Below are 14,589 nucleotides of genomic sequence, written 5' to 3'. Positions count from 1 at the left end.
GCCCCCCCCCCCCGCGGCCTTCCAGGTCCAGGTCCTGCTCCTTCCGGGGGTCTCAGACCCCTCCCCAAAGGAGGGCAGGTCCTGGAAGGTATTGATGACCCTGGGAACCACACCCCAAAAAGATGTTCTTTCCTGCCCTGCTCCACTCCCACTTGTTCTCGTAAATGCCACCAATCACTTCATCCTCCGTGTCCCCGGCTCCCCTACCCCCAGCCCCAATCAGGAAATTCCCAATGCCTCCAGGGCGTTCCGATTCCCCACGCAGGACCCGACCCGGCTGCCATCTCCACACTGTCTGCTCAATTAACACGTACTGAGAAAGAAAGGGGCAGTATCTCCTTGAGTGTCCCCCAAGGAAGAACGGCATCTCGAGAACTGTCATGTAGGAGAAATAGAAGCAGTCGACGGAGAAGACCGACAGACAGACAAGGAACAAGAGCGTCCCAAGAGACAAGAAGAGAAAAGCAAAGATGCAGGTGCTCTAGGAAATGGCCTCGTGGCTTAGAGAGGGGGATGCTTGACCAGCCAGAGAGATTGGTTAGGGAGACGCTTGACTTAACCGAATTTCTCAAGAAGACCAAGGGGTCAGACCGGGAGAGATTTAGGGCCAGAGTCCTATTTTCTTGGCCAGGGCACCCCCGATGGGAAAAGAAGGAAGGCAGAGGTTAACATAGGGGGCGGGGGAGCAGGTGGAAGGTGGTGGCTTCTCCCTGGGGCTGCCTGATCTAAGCAAGTGCTTGGCATGATTTCCCCAGGCCCTGGAAAGCTAAAAGGCTTCTCCCGTCTTGGTGGCCTGTCCCAGCAGTACAACTGAGAAGCATACACAAAATGCAGCCCTGCCTGTGTCACGGGTCTACTCGGAGGACCCAACAGCACGAGGCAAAAGGCATCATTGTAAGATGCCTTGTGGATGTTCACTTGGCCATTTATTCCACATTGACTGGCACCTCTTTGCCAAGGCCCTGTCCTAGGATCACCGGCTGCAGCAGAAGTCAAGACCCAGCCCTTGCAGAAAAGAGGAAAATGTTAAATGACACCATTTAAGATCTGCTCTTTAACGCAATTTCCAATTTCCATTTCTCTTACAGGAAGTCTTCAGTTGTCTGAAGCAGCCAACCAGGTCCGGAATGTGGGTTCTCCAACTCACACGACCTGGAATCTTCAGTAACTAAATGGTGTGAACAGAGGCGGGAGTGACTGCTATGGATGAGAGGGAGCTTGGGAGTCACAGCGCGTAGGGCCGGCACTTGTCAGGACCCTGCTTTATGGAGACCTGACCATAAAAAGACGTTTCTGAGACAATCAGGGAAATGCGAGTGAATGGTATTAACATTAAGGAACGTTTACATTTCAAGTGAGATTATGATGGCATTGTGGTTATTGTTTAAAATAAGAGGAAGAAAGGAAGGAAGAGGGTCCTTATCTGTTACAGAGATACACATCTCCAGTGGCAAGGAGTCACTAAAGAAGAGATGTCTGAGGTTTCCTTTAAAATACTTTTTAAGAAATGTAGAAGGGTGACAAATGAAAAAAAAAAAAAAGAGCACTGGTCACCCCGTCGTACCAGGGGTGATAGATCGTTGGTCACCCTGTGCACCATGGGTGTGTGGACCACTAGGCTAGCCAGGTGAGGTGGGCAGAGCTTAGCCGGAGCAGCTGTGAGCTAGAGGATGGGGAAGGGGGGTGCTGCCAGCCATCCCCCAGGCAGGGCCTGTGCCTGCTTTCTGCCCCCTCGACACCACAACTGCAGCAGCAGCCCTGCCCCCCGGGGACACTTGGTGTCGACTGTCCAGGGTCCAAGCTGGCTTCTCAAGCCCCCTCCTCTATCCTGCTGGGGAGGGGCCTGCAGACAGCATACCTGGACACTTTCTCCTGGACCCAGATCTCCCCTAATTTGCATAGGTAGATATATACACTTATATCATATGCATACATACACTATATATAATATATACATTATATCTAATATATATGTAACATATTAATCATATATCATGTATTATATGATTATATAATGTGTGAATATGTATCATACAGAATATATCAATATGTACATATATTCATTAAGCACTTGCTATGTGCATTTTCTTACACAGTTCTTACAAAAACTCTCTAAGGTAGCAATGATCACATCCACTTAAATGAAAAAAATTAAGGCTCGGGGAAGTTAAGTAATTTGTGCAAAGCCAAATATAAGAATAATAATATAGCTCACATCCCTAACTGGCAGGAGTATGTGGGGGAATACATGAATTACTGTACATTTATAAAGTACTTTAGACTGGTGCCTGACATGGAGGAATGCTAAATACGGATTTGTCTTACTGATGGCTGTTACTACACTGCCTGCCACGCCCTGCAGAGGGTTGGGGGAAAGCACAGAAACCTGAACTGAGGGAAGAATAAATGATCTGATTATTTGCATTGCAAAATAATTCACCCCCGGGTTTCTGCACAAGCCAGGCCACTTAGTTTGACAAACCGATTTGAGTATGAAAGCAGAGCAAGCAACATCCTCAAAAGCCTTCAAGTCCAGCTCCCCTGGACACTCATCCCCTGAGCAGAGAAGGCTTAGCTTCCACAGGAAGCCAGAGGAAAAGCCCCCTCAGCTCGACCCCCTCCAGCAGCTCAGTGGATGGCTGGCCCTCGGGGCCCTCTGCTTCTCTAGCCCTTTATCACCCATCAACCTCTGCAGAGCCTTCCCAGGCTGGAAACATCATGTTCATTTCACAAGCTACCAGGGATGGAAGATTCCCACTCCTGTCTTGGTCTTTGCTTCCTGGGGTCACTCCTGGGAGCGCTTCCCCTACAGGACACAGAGCCTCCCCTACAGGCCCCCCACGTACTGTTACCATAGCAGGGACCCCCCTTCACCCCGGAGCCCCCAACCAGCCAGAAGCAAGGCTTCTCATCCTTGAGTTGGTGTTAAGAATGGAGGGTCAGCCTGGCTTTCAGGATTTTAGGCAATCTTGTTGGCTTCAGGGTACAGACCCACATCTCGAGACTGGGCAATTCAACACCTCACACCCAGCTTTCAAAGGCACTATGTGATGACTGTTAGTAGAGATGGAAACCCCGCCCCACCACTGCAGTGATGTTTCTCACTCGTTTCTTATCACCCTGATAAGTAACATGAAAAATACAGGGGCACGGTCAGGAAAGCCGGGAGAAGCAAGGGTGAACATGCTACTTTGCCCCCAGTCCAGAGACGTCTGGGCCTGGGGTGGGGTAGGACCCTATGTGCTCATCTGACCTTTGTCTGTGGGTTCCTGGTATTTTGTCACACAAGGTGTCTACCCATAGTGCTTGGGAATTCCCCAGAGGTATCCCTGCCATCTTGGAACCGAGGATGTTAAGTAAGTCTGCACATGCTTTCTCCAACATCCAGAACAAACAGGGCTCCCAGGTCTCATAGCCAAGGCCTGCACTGGTCAGAGCTAGTGTAGACTCTGGGTAACCCACTCTTTGGCCTGTCACTACCGCCATCACCATCACACACTCCAGCATCCCCGGAACTCCAGGCCTCCTGATTTCTGAGCCTGGGTCAGGAGAAGCAGCCCTGGCCCAGACACCAGCCTCATGCACATCTCCCCGAAACTTGAAGACAGACTGCAGAGAAACTTCATTAATTTTTCACAAGATTCATCTAATAGAGGCTGAGCAGAGCTGAGCCAAAGCCCTATCACAAGCACCTCTGCCAGCGGCCCGCCAAGGGTTAACCCATTAGCCCACATCCTGTGAGCTCATCATCCCCGCTGGAGCCTGTTCTCGGCGGCGGGGATTCGCTGCACAGCGGCTCCTGGATGGGGCCAGGGAGGCTTCCTTAGGCTGCCATGAGAACTTGAGCAGAAGCTCATTGCCGGCTTCCTCCTGGTGCAAGCTGTGTGTGAGCCCCAGGTTCCCCATCTTCCCCAGGGACGTCGAGGACAGTAAGTAAGGAGGGGACCTGTCCCTCTGCCCTTCCTTCCATTTCCCCAGAGGAACGAGCTGGTTTTAACTTTGCTTCGGAGTGTGTGTTGGGTCTGTGAGCTGGAGTTAGGAGGCAGCTGTGCACGGCTGGCAAAGGGGAGGGGGCTGTGCCCTGGGAGGGCAGGGGGTGAGCCAGCCGCCAGCAGGCTGGAGGGGCTGCCCTGTGAGAACTGTGGCAGGAAGAAGGGGCTGTCCCGGCTCTGCACCTGGAGGAGGGGAAGCTGTGTGCAGGTGGCTGCTTCCGCCCTGCCGGACAGCATTTGGGCTTCACCCTTCACAGCCATTGGCGGAAAGGGCTGGGCAGGAACCACCCTCCCAAACCTCGACAGAGGCAGGAACAAAAAAGCCAGATGTCGAGGTGCAAGGCCACCCTCAGATCCTGGAGTGCATGGGCGGGACCTCACACCCAGACCGTCCTCCTGGGCATCCCACATCAGACCTCAGCATCTGTGGGTCCATCCCTCCCAGCTGCAGGTGTGGCAGGCAACCAGGGCAGGTGTCAGGAAAACAAGTCGCAGCATGCGGGCTGGGGCAGGCTCCATGTCGGAAAGGGGAAACGAGGCTGGCACATATAAACAGGGACAAAACGGGGTAGGGCAGATGTGTGCCACGGGGACCATACCCCCAGGTAAAAGCAGACGTTATCACCTGGCTATCTTTCCACTTTGCAACCGGGCAGGGCCTGGGCGCCGGCTGCGTGATGTGAAGAGCGAGGTGAGTGGCACTGTCTAGGTGGAGTGTGACCTTTGGAGAACTTCCCTTCCTAGAAGCACTGTGGGCAGGTGACAGACAGGTGCCCTGGGGACAGCAGCAGAAGATTCAGAAACACTCTGGCCTCTGCTTTATCAGCTCAGGCACTAGGCACCACTCACCTTATCAGAGGGATGGGGTCACCAACCGAATGTCTTGTTCGGGGGAGGGCAGCCACTCGCAGTGACAGCTGGGTGAGGCATTGTGGGGACTCCAGTGGGGAGAGAGCAAGACCCTCCACATCTCAGGAATTCCAAATACAAACCCACGCTTGGGGTCTTCCTCAGGAATCGTGTTATTTCTATCACTTGTGTTTTGCAACCTGCCCCTATTCTCCCACCAGACAACCCTTCCCTCTGGGCCCACCTCCCGGCTGTGAGACATGTGCCCGCTCTCTCCTGCTTTCGGTCCTTGCAATTCCCAGAATAGTCCAGCTCCTATCAGGGAGGAGAAGGTTGGAAAGGGACAGATAACTCCAGACCCAAGCACAGTGGGGCCTCTTATGATATCAGGGTTGCCAGATACATTACAAGGATGCCAGTTACCTTTGAATTTCTCATAAACAACAAATACATTTTGGTATAAGGATGTCCTGGGCAATATTTGGGACAGTCTTATAAGAAGAACCATTTGTTGCTTATCTGAAATGCAAATTTAACTGGGCATCTTGTCATTTTATTGGCTAAATCTGGCAACCTATTAACATAGTAGTGAAGGGGAAGGGCAGGCTCCATCCTTGAGCAAGCAGAGTGCAGTATAAAGACCAGGATTTGGGGTCAGGCAGCTCTGAGCCTCAATTTCCTCATCTGTAAAATGGGAATGATAATAAGAGTACCATCGTAGTAGAGCTATTAAAAGAGATGCTGCAGGTGAAGAAGGTGGCAGGTACCAGGCATTTTGTGCCCCATTGGGATGATGGTGGTAGTGGCTTTATGGCCTACGTCACAGGCCTCTTGCTGCTCTGCTGGCTGCAGCTCAAGGCCCCCGGCTTCAGCCCCCACGTCCTCAGCAGCTCCACCCATCAGGGCCGGCCTAACCCCTCACCCAAAGCAGCCATCCCTGCAATTCTGTGCATGGCCAGTGCCCCCATTTCAAATATGCTCTCCATTCACTGTTCCTCCAGTTTTAAAAAAAAAAAAAAACCAACACCTCAAAACCGTCCCAAAGGGGAGCAGGATAGACTCGAACCCAGGGTCTGGAGCCAGACAGGCTCCAAAACTCCCCTTTCTAATCTGGTTCACTACTCATCTGCTGAGTAACTTCGGGCAAGTCATTTAACCTCTCTGATCCTGTTTCCTCACCTGCAAAATGAGGTAATAATTGCCCCATCCTCAGTGACTTGTGAGGAGGGTTAAAGGACGCAATGCAGGTAAAGCACTCAGCCTGGTTCCCAGCCCATAAGAAGAGTCCGAGAAATGACAGTTATTGTTACTGTATGAAAAGCGCCGACCCTCCCCGAACGCACTGAGTGCTGCTTCTCCTTTGGAGTTGCTGCTTGGGGAACCTTGAAGACTTCAGGAAGGCCAGCCAGTGGAGGGCAACCAGACTTGGTGAGGGGTCCATCCATCAGAGAGCACGGAGGGAGGGGAAGGGGATGGGGAAGAGGTCAGAGGGTGTCCTCACAGCTGCCTCTCCTGCCCCCTCATTAGCCAGTCCCATCTGACCACCCCCGCTCTAAGAGCACAGGGCATACCTGACAGTTGGACGGGGAGGAACAGCAATGGCGACCTGACGCTGCCTTGCCGAACCTTCCGGCCGCAGCTCCCCTATTTGATGAATCATTTCACAAATGTCTGGCAAGTCCTAAGCCCCAGCCAGGCGCTGAGCTACCTGCTGGAGCGCATAGAAAGCTGAGGAAGCCCCAGGCCCAGCCGTGCAACTGCTGCCCATTAAGTGGTGCATTTCAGATACTCGAGAATCTACCGGAGGGAAAAGTGTTTGCTCCTTATTCTCCTGGACACTCACTGTTGCTTGCCAGCTTCCATGGTCCACACACCCCACCCAACCAGCTGTTGGCGGATGAATATATGAGTGCGTGAGAAACAGCCAGAGAAGTTCCTGCTGTTCTCTCCCCTCTCATCTGAGACATCACTCTACCTTGTTTGTCAGAGACACCACTGAGCGGGCAAATGGGGACGCCTGGAGCTCCTCTTTGGAGAGGGACGTCGTCTTCTTAGTTGTGTCTGCAGCTCCGCGTCTAGCAGAGGGCAGACACGGGGGCTGCTCAGAGTGTGTTTGCTGCAGTGTTGGGGAAAGCTGTGAGCCGAGTGCTGTGTAGCAACCTGGGGAACACAAGGTCAAAGGGCAAACACTCAGTGGATATCTGCAGACAGGGTTTTCGAATACCTGGCCAATTACAAACACACGACAGATAAGGAGACCAGCTCTAACAAGATCAAGAGACAGTCCCTTCTGTACACACTTGTTTGGCCAACCAAACCCAGTCTTTGCTCTGCCCAGGGCCTCCTGGCTCCCTGAAAGTCTGTTTTCCTTCAAGGGATGGTATCTTTCCAGAGACAAGGTGAAAATGGTGAAATTCTTGTTCTCTCTCTCTCCTCTCTCTCTCTGTCTCCCTCCATCTCCACCTCCATCTCCATCTCCACCTCCATCTCCCTCTCTACCTCTCATCTTCACCTCCACCTAATCTCTCATATCCGTCTCCATCTCCAGCTCCATCTCCACGTCTTCCTCCATCTCCGTCTTCTGTCCCCAAATCCCAATTTCTCAAAGAAGTACCTTCTCTTTCTTTCAGGATCTCCTCTTCCTCAGAATCAGCACATGGTGTTTCCCATAAGGGCCAGGTGACTCTCTCACCTCACAGACTTCCCTTTAACATCTCTGCCCTATTCTGGGGTCATTCTGCCCCTGCCCATGCCCCCACTTTCCTTTTCCGGGGTAATGTGTTTCCTGCCCTCACCTCTACCCTGGATCCCCAAGTTCCATCATATGACTTCAACCATTATCAACATTCTGCTTTTCTTGGTTTAACTATACTTTCACCTGCTCCCCAGCCTGACCCCCTTTATTATTATTATTACGAGTTTTACAGTTCTTTTTTTGCAGGGTATAATTTACACACATCACAATGCACAAATCTTAAGTGTACTATATTGAAAAATGGGTCCCCCTTGTAACCCACACCGATATCAAGAGATAGAACATTTCCATCGACCCCAGAAGGTCCCAGTTAGTTCCTCCCCACCCCTACAACCACTGTTTTGAGATGTGTCACCTTAGCTTAGTTCCTAGAAGGTTCTAGAATGTCATATAAATGGAAACATACACTATATGTTCTCAGTTATATCTGACTTCCTTCACCCATCATGTCCATGAGACTCATCCATGCTGTGTGTGCATCAGAAGTCTGTTCCTTTTTATTGTTTAGTAGTATCCCACTGTGTGAATATACAAGATGTGTTTACCTTTTCTCCTGTTCATGGACATTGGGTTGTTTTGTGGTTTGGGCTATTATGAACAAAGCTGCTATGAATATTCATAAACAAGTCTTTGGTGGACATAGGTTTTCATTTATCTTGGACAAAGAAATATCTAGGAGTGGAACTGCTGGTTCAAAGGGAAGGTGTATGTTTCACCTTGTAAGAAACTACCGGACCTTTTGCTCCAAAGCGGCTGCGCCATATTACGTTCCTGCCAGCGGACACAAGAGCTCCAGTTGTTTCCCCACTCTCACCAACACTTGTATTGTGAGGTGTTTAAATTTTAGCCATTCTAGTGAGTGTCCGGCTGTATCTCCTTGTGGTTTTACTTTGTATTTCCTGTCGAATGTCAATCTCAAGCCCTTTTTCATGGCTTTCTTCTTCATCTATCTGTCTTCCTTTGTAAAGGGTCCGTCCAAATCAATTGCCCATTTTTAAAATTGGGCTGTTTGTGTTATTAATCACATGTATTTCAGATGCAAATCTTTTGACAAATATGTATTTTGCTAAAATTTTCTCCCAGTCCACAGCTTGCCTATTCATTTTCTTCCCAGTAGCTTTTAATGAGGCAGGAGTTTTAAATTATGATGAAATCTAATTTATTGATTTTCTTTTTCTTCCTCGGTTACTGCCTTCTCTGTCCTAAGAAATTTTGCCAACCTCCAGGTCACAAAGATATTCTCCTATATTTTGTCCTAAAACTTTATGGTTTTAGCTTTTATGTTCAGGTTATGTCCATGATCCATCTCGAATTCATTTTTTGTTGATGGTATGAGGTGAAGACAAGTTTCATTTTTTTCCATATAAATATTCAGTTATTCCAGCACCATCTGTTGAAATGACTTTCTTTTCCCCATGCAACTGTTTTGGTGTATTTGTCAAAAAGCAGCTGTCCTCAGTTACTGTTTGGCCTGTGGGGCTGGTTACTAGGGAAGGCGGTCTGACTTCTTGAAAGTCTTACTTACAGATTATATAGTCTGGGTCCCTGTGCCAGTTACTGTAGATAATGCGGTGGCTTCTTGGGCTGGTTGCTGCAGGTTGTAGATCAGAGTTCTGTTCTTATACATGTCTGGTCACCGTCCATCTGTATATTCAGTGCCTCATCTATTACAAACATTTGCAAACATACGTGAAAGTAGAGATCATAATATAATGAACTTCCACGTATCCGTCACCCAGATTTTATAACCTTTAACATTTTGTCATATTTGAGCTGGAGTTTGGTGCTTCCACGTGAATCACGGCATCATGACAATTCGTCTCTGTACGTGGTTTCAAGATGTATCTTCCATATCTATAAAGATGCTTTCTTCTGTGTCCACAATATCGTCATCATACTGAATACAAATTGTAAATCCTTAGCGTTGTCTAATATCCAATCCAGATTCAAACTTCCCTAAAGTTATCTCGAAATGTACAATTGGTTTCTTCTAGTCAGAATCCAAATAATGAACGTATTGCATTTAGTTGTATTTTAAAATTTTCTTCAGCGGTCATGTCACGGTATACAGCTCAAACGGTACACACCCATGTGATTGGCTGTAGCCAGATCGAGAGTCAGAGCACAATGGCACCCCAAAAGTCTCCATCACGTCCCCCTTCCAGCCACCATCCCCACTGAAGGTAACCACTGTCCTAACCTCTAATGGCATAGATGGTCTTACATGTTTTTGAACCTTCTGTAAATGGAAGAGGTGTCTGGCCTCTCTTGCTCAGCGTCAATGTTTGGGGTCCTGCATGGACAGGCGTGCGGTTCATTCTTTCCTCCGCGTGCTGTGTAGCCCCAGACAAGTGCTCCCTCACCGTGCTAGCCTGTGGCCTGTCCGTCGCTAGTTCTGTGCTACAAATACGTCTCTACCCACTACCTCTGCTTCCTGACACCCCAGCCGCGGCCTCCGGGGGGGTGGGGGGAGAAGGACCCAATCTCCCTTCTCAGCTCAGCCCCTCGGGCCCTCGGTCCTCGGCCACCTCTGAGGTGTGGGGACATTAACCGACAGTGAGTGTGTTCCTTTTTTTAGGGTTTCCATAACAAAGTACCACAAATGTAGCCACTGAAAACAATGGAAGTTTGTTCTGTCACAAGGGAAAGACTCAAGGTGTCCTCTGAGTTGCTCCTTCCAGAGGCTCTGAGGAGAGTCCGTCCCATCCTCTCTCCCGCCGTGCACCCTTGTCCTGTAGGGGCATCACTTCACCATTGGCCTCCATCTTCACGTGGCCTCCCTCCCCTCTGTGTGTCACATTTCCTCTCCTTTCTCTACAAGGACGCAGGTTCTTGGACTTGTCTGTTTGAGGATGAGCTCACCTGGAGATCCTTCCCTTAATTACAGCTGCAAAGACTCTTATTCCAAAGAAGGTTACTTTCTGAGGGTCTGAGTGGACAAGTCCACCCACTGCGGGAAGTGAGGGATCCTCTGAGACAGACAAACCAAACCCGCAGGAACTGAGGACCTGGAAGTGTGCTTCATCTCACTGAACCAGCTCCCCAGGGTTACGTGCTCCCCACCCCACAGGACTGCAGCATCAGGCCCAAGTCCTTTGAGCACCCGCTGAGTGCCGGTGGAGGGGGGCTGCCGGGTGGAGGAGGCATATAAACCAGCAGAGGCCCTGAGGCAGTCTGCAAACTAGGAGCAGAGGTTCTCCACCAGATTGATTCTACCCCCAGGAGACACTTGGCAAGGTCCAGAGACATTTTTGACTATCATGACTGGAGGGGTTTGCTACTGGCATCTAGTGGGTAGAGGCCAGGGATATTACTAAATATCCCACAATGCTCAGAACAGCCCCTGCAGCAAATACTTATTGGCTCCCAAACGTCAATAGTGCCACTGTTGAGAAACCCTGGTATCAGAAAAAGAAATCGGATCTTTTAGGACTTTAATAAAATGTTATAAAACTCTTAGTGCCCCTGAGATGGTGATTTTCAGAAAACCTGGGTTCTCAGAGTTTGAGTTTGATTCACCACCTATGGACCTACATCCAAAATAGTTTTAGAAGTCCCTCAGCCTGACTTCTTCATTGTACAGATGAGAAAAAAGGGACCGAGAAAGAAAATAACTATTGCAATAATAATAGCAACCAGGGCCATGTCTTAAACTCCTGTAACGTATCACACAATAAAGTGGGGTCTTGTGAAACCTGACAGTCGCCGCTGCCCTATGAGGCAGATATGCTGTTATCCTTATTCTATATATGTGACTAGTGAGTCTCAGACAGCGGTCCCTCTGGTGTCAGAGACCTGGATCTTTCTGTCACACCAGACCCTGCAAGTAAGCTCAGTGACGTGCTGCAACCGTGAAGGAGCCCAGCGCGGCGTTCACTCCACAGCCCACCCCGCCTGCCACTTGTGTTTAGAGTCGCTGCCACCTCCTGCCTGGTAGGGCCGGGGGTGGGGGGAGAAGGCACGGAGCTCAGCCTTGTTCAAGGGAGGAAAAGGGCTCTTCTCCAGTCACTGCCCGGAAGATGAACCCACCGACCATTCACTATCACAAGGACCCTTCCTCTTCCTAAGTAAGTCCACTAAATGCAAGGTTCCCATTCTTCGGGATTTCGTGAGGTATTACAATTTACATAGATAGATAGATAGATAGATAGATAGATAGATAGATAGATAGATAGATGATAGATGATAGATAGGTGACAGATAAAGTAGACAGACATCTGCACAGGATGACTGACTTCTGATCTTGGCCAGTATAGATACCAGCAAAACCAATGATCATCTTCCCTCACAGTCGTTTCATAAAATGAATACTCCAGTGCCAAAAGAAAAGAAGGAAGGACATAATCTCAGAGTAAAAATAATTCTTTCAATAAATAAATGTACCATCATGAAAAACTTAACATCAGTGTTATCTCTCCGTTGTAGAGTGACTCCCTATACAACTACTTGTCTCTGTCAGTCCTTACTCAGTGAGAGGTTACTCTACTGCAGGATGCAGCCCGAAAGTGAAAAACTCAGGCCTTGTCATAGTAGAAGGACCCTCAGGGAGCATCCTGACCAGCTCGGTCTAGTACAATGAGCTTTGAGTCCAAAGACCTTGGCCTGGATCCCAACACAGCCACCTATGAAGTTGGGGGGAGGCCTGGGCCACGATCCTAAATCTCACTGGGCCTCAGCCTCTGCCCTCCTAAGAGGGGAATAAACGAGCGACCTCCTGGCAGGGCCAAAGAGCATGTGCTAGGTGCGGCCAGCAGGGCGCAGTTGGCCGCACCTCTCACTCAGCATCCAGGAAGCCATCCTCCCTGCGCCTGCCATGGCTGCCTCGCACCCCAGTGGCAGCTCTCCCGGGAGCTGGTCCTTCCCCACCCAGCCCGGTGATCCTCGGGCACAACTGAGACTCGTGCCTTCCCATTAACACTCCTCCAACACAACACCCCGAACATCTGAAGGCAGCAGGCGCTTCTGCCCTGGGATTTGCTGCCAAGTGGGGGAAAGGGCCACCTGGAGAGATCATCCTACCAAAGACGTCAAAACCCCACAGGAGAAACCAGGTTGCAGTAACCAACGCCAGCTCCCCGGCTAGGATTTCACCACACGCCTCACAAGCCCTCCTCTCCCCACCGAGCCTGCAGGCGAAAGGGAGAGATCACTTTAAAAGTGTTGACGCCACTTACGCAAATACTCCTCGGGACCCACAGGGCAGCAGCGGGACACCTGTGAGCCCGTACTTATAAAAGCCCGTCATGGTATTTTCCAAAGTCTTCGGAAGCAGAGATCCCAATATCCTCTCTCTAGAGGGGCACACACGAATGTAAAAATCCACATTCTGAAGGCGTGGTGATTCTACAATTCCTATTCCCCCTGGGATGCAGGGAAGGGGGTCTTGCTCGGCAAAGTGGGAGCACTGGCCCAGTGGTCCAGGCCTGAGCTGCTGTGAGGGGTGAGGTGGGGGGCGGGGGGAGTTGAGGAAATTGCTTGGAACTGAGCATTACAGGAAGTGTGGAAGGAGAGCGCGTTCACTACAGGACCCTTCCACATTTAGAGGTGTCTTGATAGAGGGGAAGCAGCAGGTTCGAGTGCTGGGCTTGGGAGCCACCAGCTTCACACACCAGCTCCTTTATCCTGATACCCTGGTTTCCGAATGCAACCCCTCCCACCTCTCACCCCGTCCGGGGTGGGGAGGCGGAACCCACTGTGACTGGGATTGAGTAGCCCACCCTCCCAGGAAACTTGCTGCTGTGGAAAGAAATCCCTCCCATCCCGCTCCCGAAGAGGGGTCGTAGTAAATGCTGTGTGAGTGGGGCCTGAGGTGGCCAGACCGGAAAGAAGAGGAAGAACCTGGGGCCCCGGGAGGAGGGACTGGAGGGGAAGCCAAGGACCAAGGCCGTAACTCATTCAAGGTCACACAGCAAGAAAGCGGCTGGGTCTGAAAATAAGATGCCATTTCATAAATTGTAGCTTTTGCCTGTTTTCTTAAAGGCCACCACTGTTCCCTGCTTTAAATAATAAGAATGGTTGACTACAGTGATATAATATTTATCTCTCACAAGGAAAACGATACCACCTTGAGTGGCTTCTTATTTACGTGGATCTCATCTGCTTTTCTTTTAGCTTCAGCACAAAAACCCTGTACTGCCCTCCACTAAGAGGCAGGCTGGAGACAGATGCCGAGAACAGGAAGGCTGTGCGAGGATTCCTCCGGCCTCGTCCTTGCTTCTAGCCGGTGCTGGTACCAGGTGCCCGGTCCCGGGAGCCGTGACCATGGAGGCTCTCCCCAAGGACCCGGAGGTCAACGAGAAGTCTCCAGAATCCAAGGACCTGCTGCCCAGCCAGACCACCAGCTCCCTGTGCATCAGCTGCAGAAGTGAGTCTGTGTGGACCACCACCCCCCGGAGTAACTGGGAAATCTACCGCAAGCCCATCGTCATCATGTCTGTGGGCGGTGCAATCCTCCTATTCGGTGTGGTCATCACCTGCTTGGCCTACACTCTGAACCTGGGTGACAAGAGCCTCAAGGTCCTCAAGATGATAGGGCCCGCCTTCCTGTCTCTGGGACTCATGATGCTGGTATGCGGGCTGGTGTGGGTGCCCATCATCAAAAAGAAACAGAAGCAGAGACAGAAGTCAGTTTTCTTCCAGAGCCTCAAGTCCTTCTTCCTGAATCGCTGATGACGGTCTCGCCCTCTGTCCTCCCCACCAGCCTGCCACCTCGACCAGGAGAAGATGTGATGGCCAACATCCAACATCCCCGGCCCCTAGAGGGGTGGAGTCTTCCGTAAAACTGATGCAGGCAAACCCTCTCCTGGGCCCCGTGGGAAAGAGCGAGCTCGGGGCGGCGCCCTCCGTGCAGCTGGGAGGTACCGCGGGATGATCTCATTTAGTCTCTCTGTTATCACTGATGTGCCCTCAGATCCTGGCCGCGGCCATCGCCTTTCATGGCTCTCATCCCAGCCTGTGCATCCAGGTGTCACTCATCTAATGCTCTCTGCCAAG

General features: G+C 50.7%; 1 protein-coding gene across 1 annotated transcript; it reads left to right on the top strand.

Moving 5' to 3' along the window:
- The first annotated feature begins 5,579 nt into the window (after nt 1-5,579).
- On the top strand, nt 5,580-14,265 carry PIRT (phosphoinositide interacting regulator of transient receptor potential channels). The gene is made up of 2 exons (XM_007455018.1): nt 5,580-5,799; nt 13,817-14,265. Exons 1-2 carry the CDS (start codon nt 5,580-5,582, stop codon nt 14,263-14,265), a joined length of 669 nt encoding a protein of 222 aa, XP_007455080.1.
- Nucleotides 14,266-14,589: the final 324 nt, after the last annotated feature.

Source organism: Lipotes vexillifer, unplaced genomic scaffold, assembly GCF_000442215.2.
Source record: "Lipotes vexillifer unplaced genomic scaffold, Lipotes_vexillifer_v1.1 scaffold1233, whole genome shotgun sequence".
Classification (NCBI taxonomy): domain Eukaryota; kingdom Metazoa; phylum Chordata; class Mammalia; order Artiodactyla; family Lipotidae; genus Lipotes; species Lipotes vexillifer.
The sequence above is the reverse complement of the archived record's forward strand: the minus strand, read 5'-3'. Positions and strand labels throughout refer to the sequence as shown.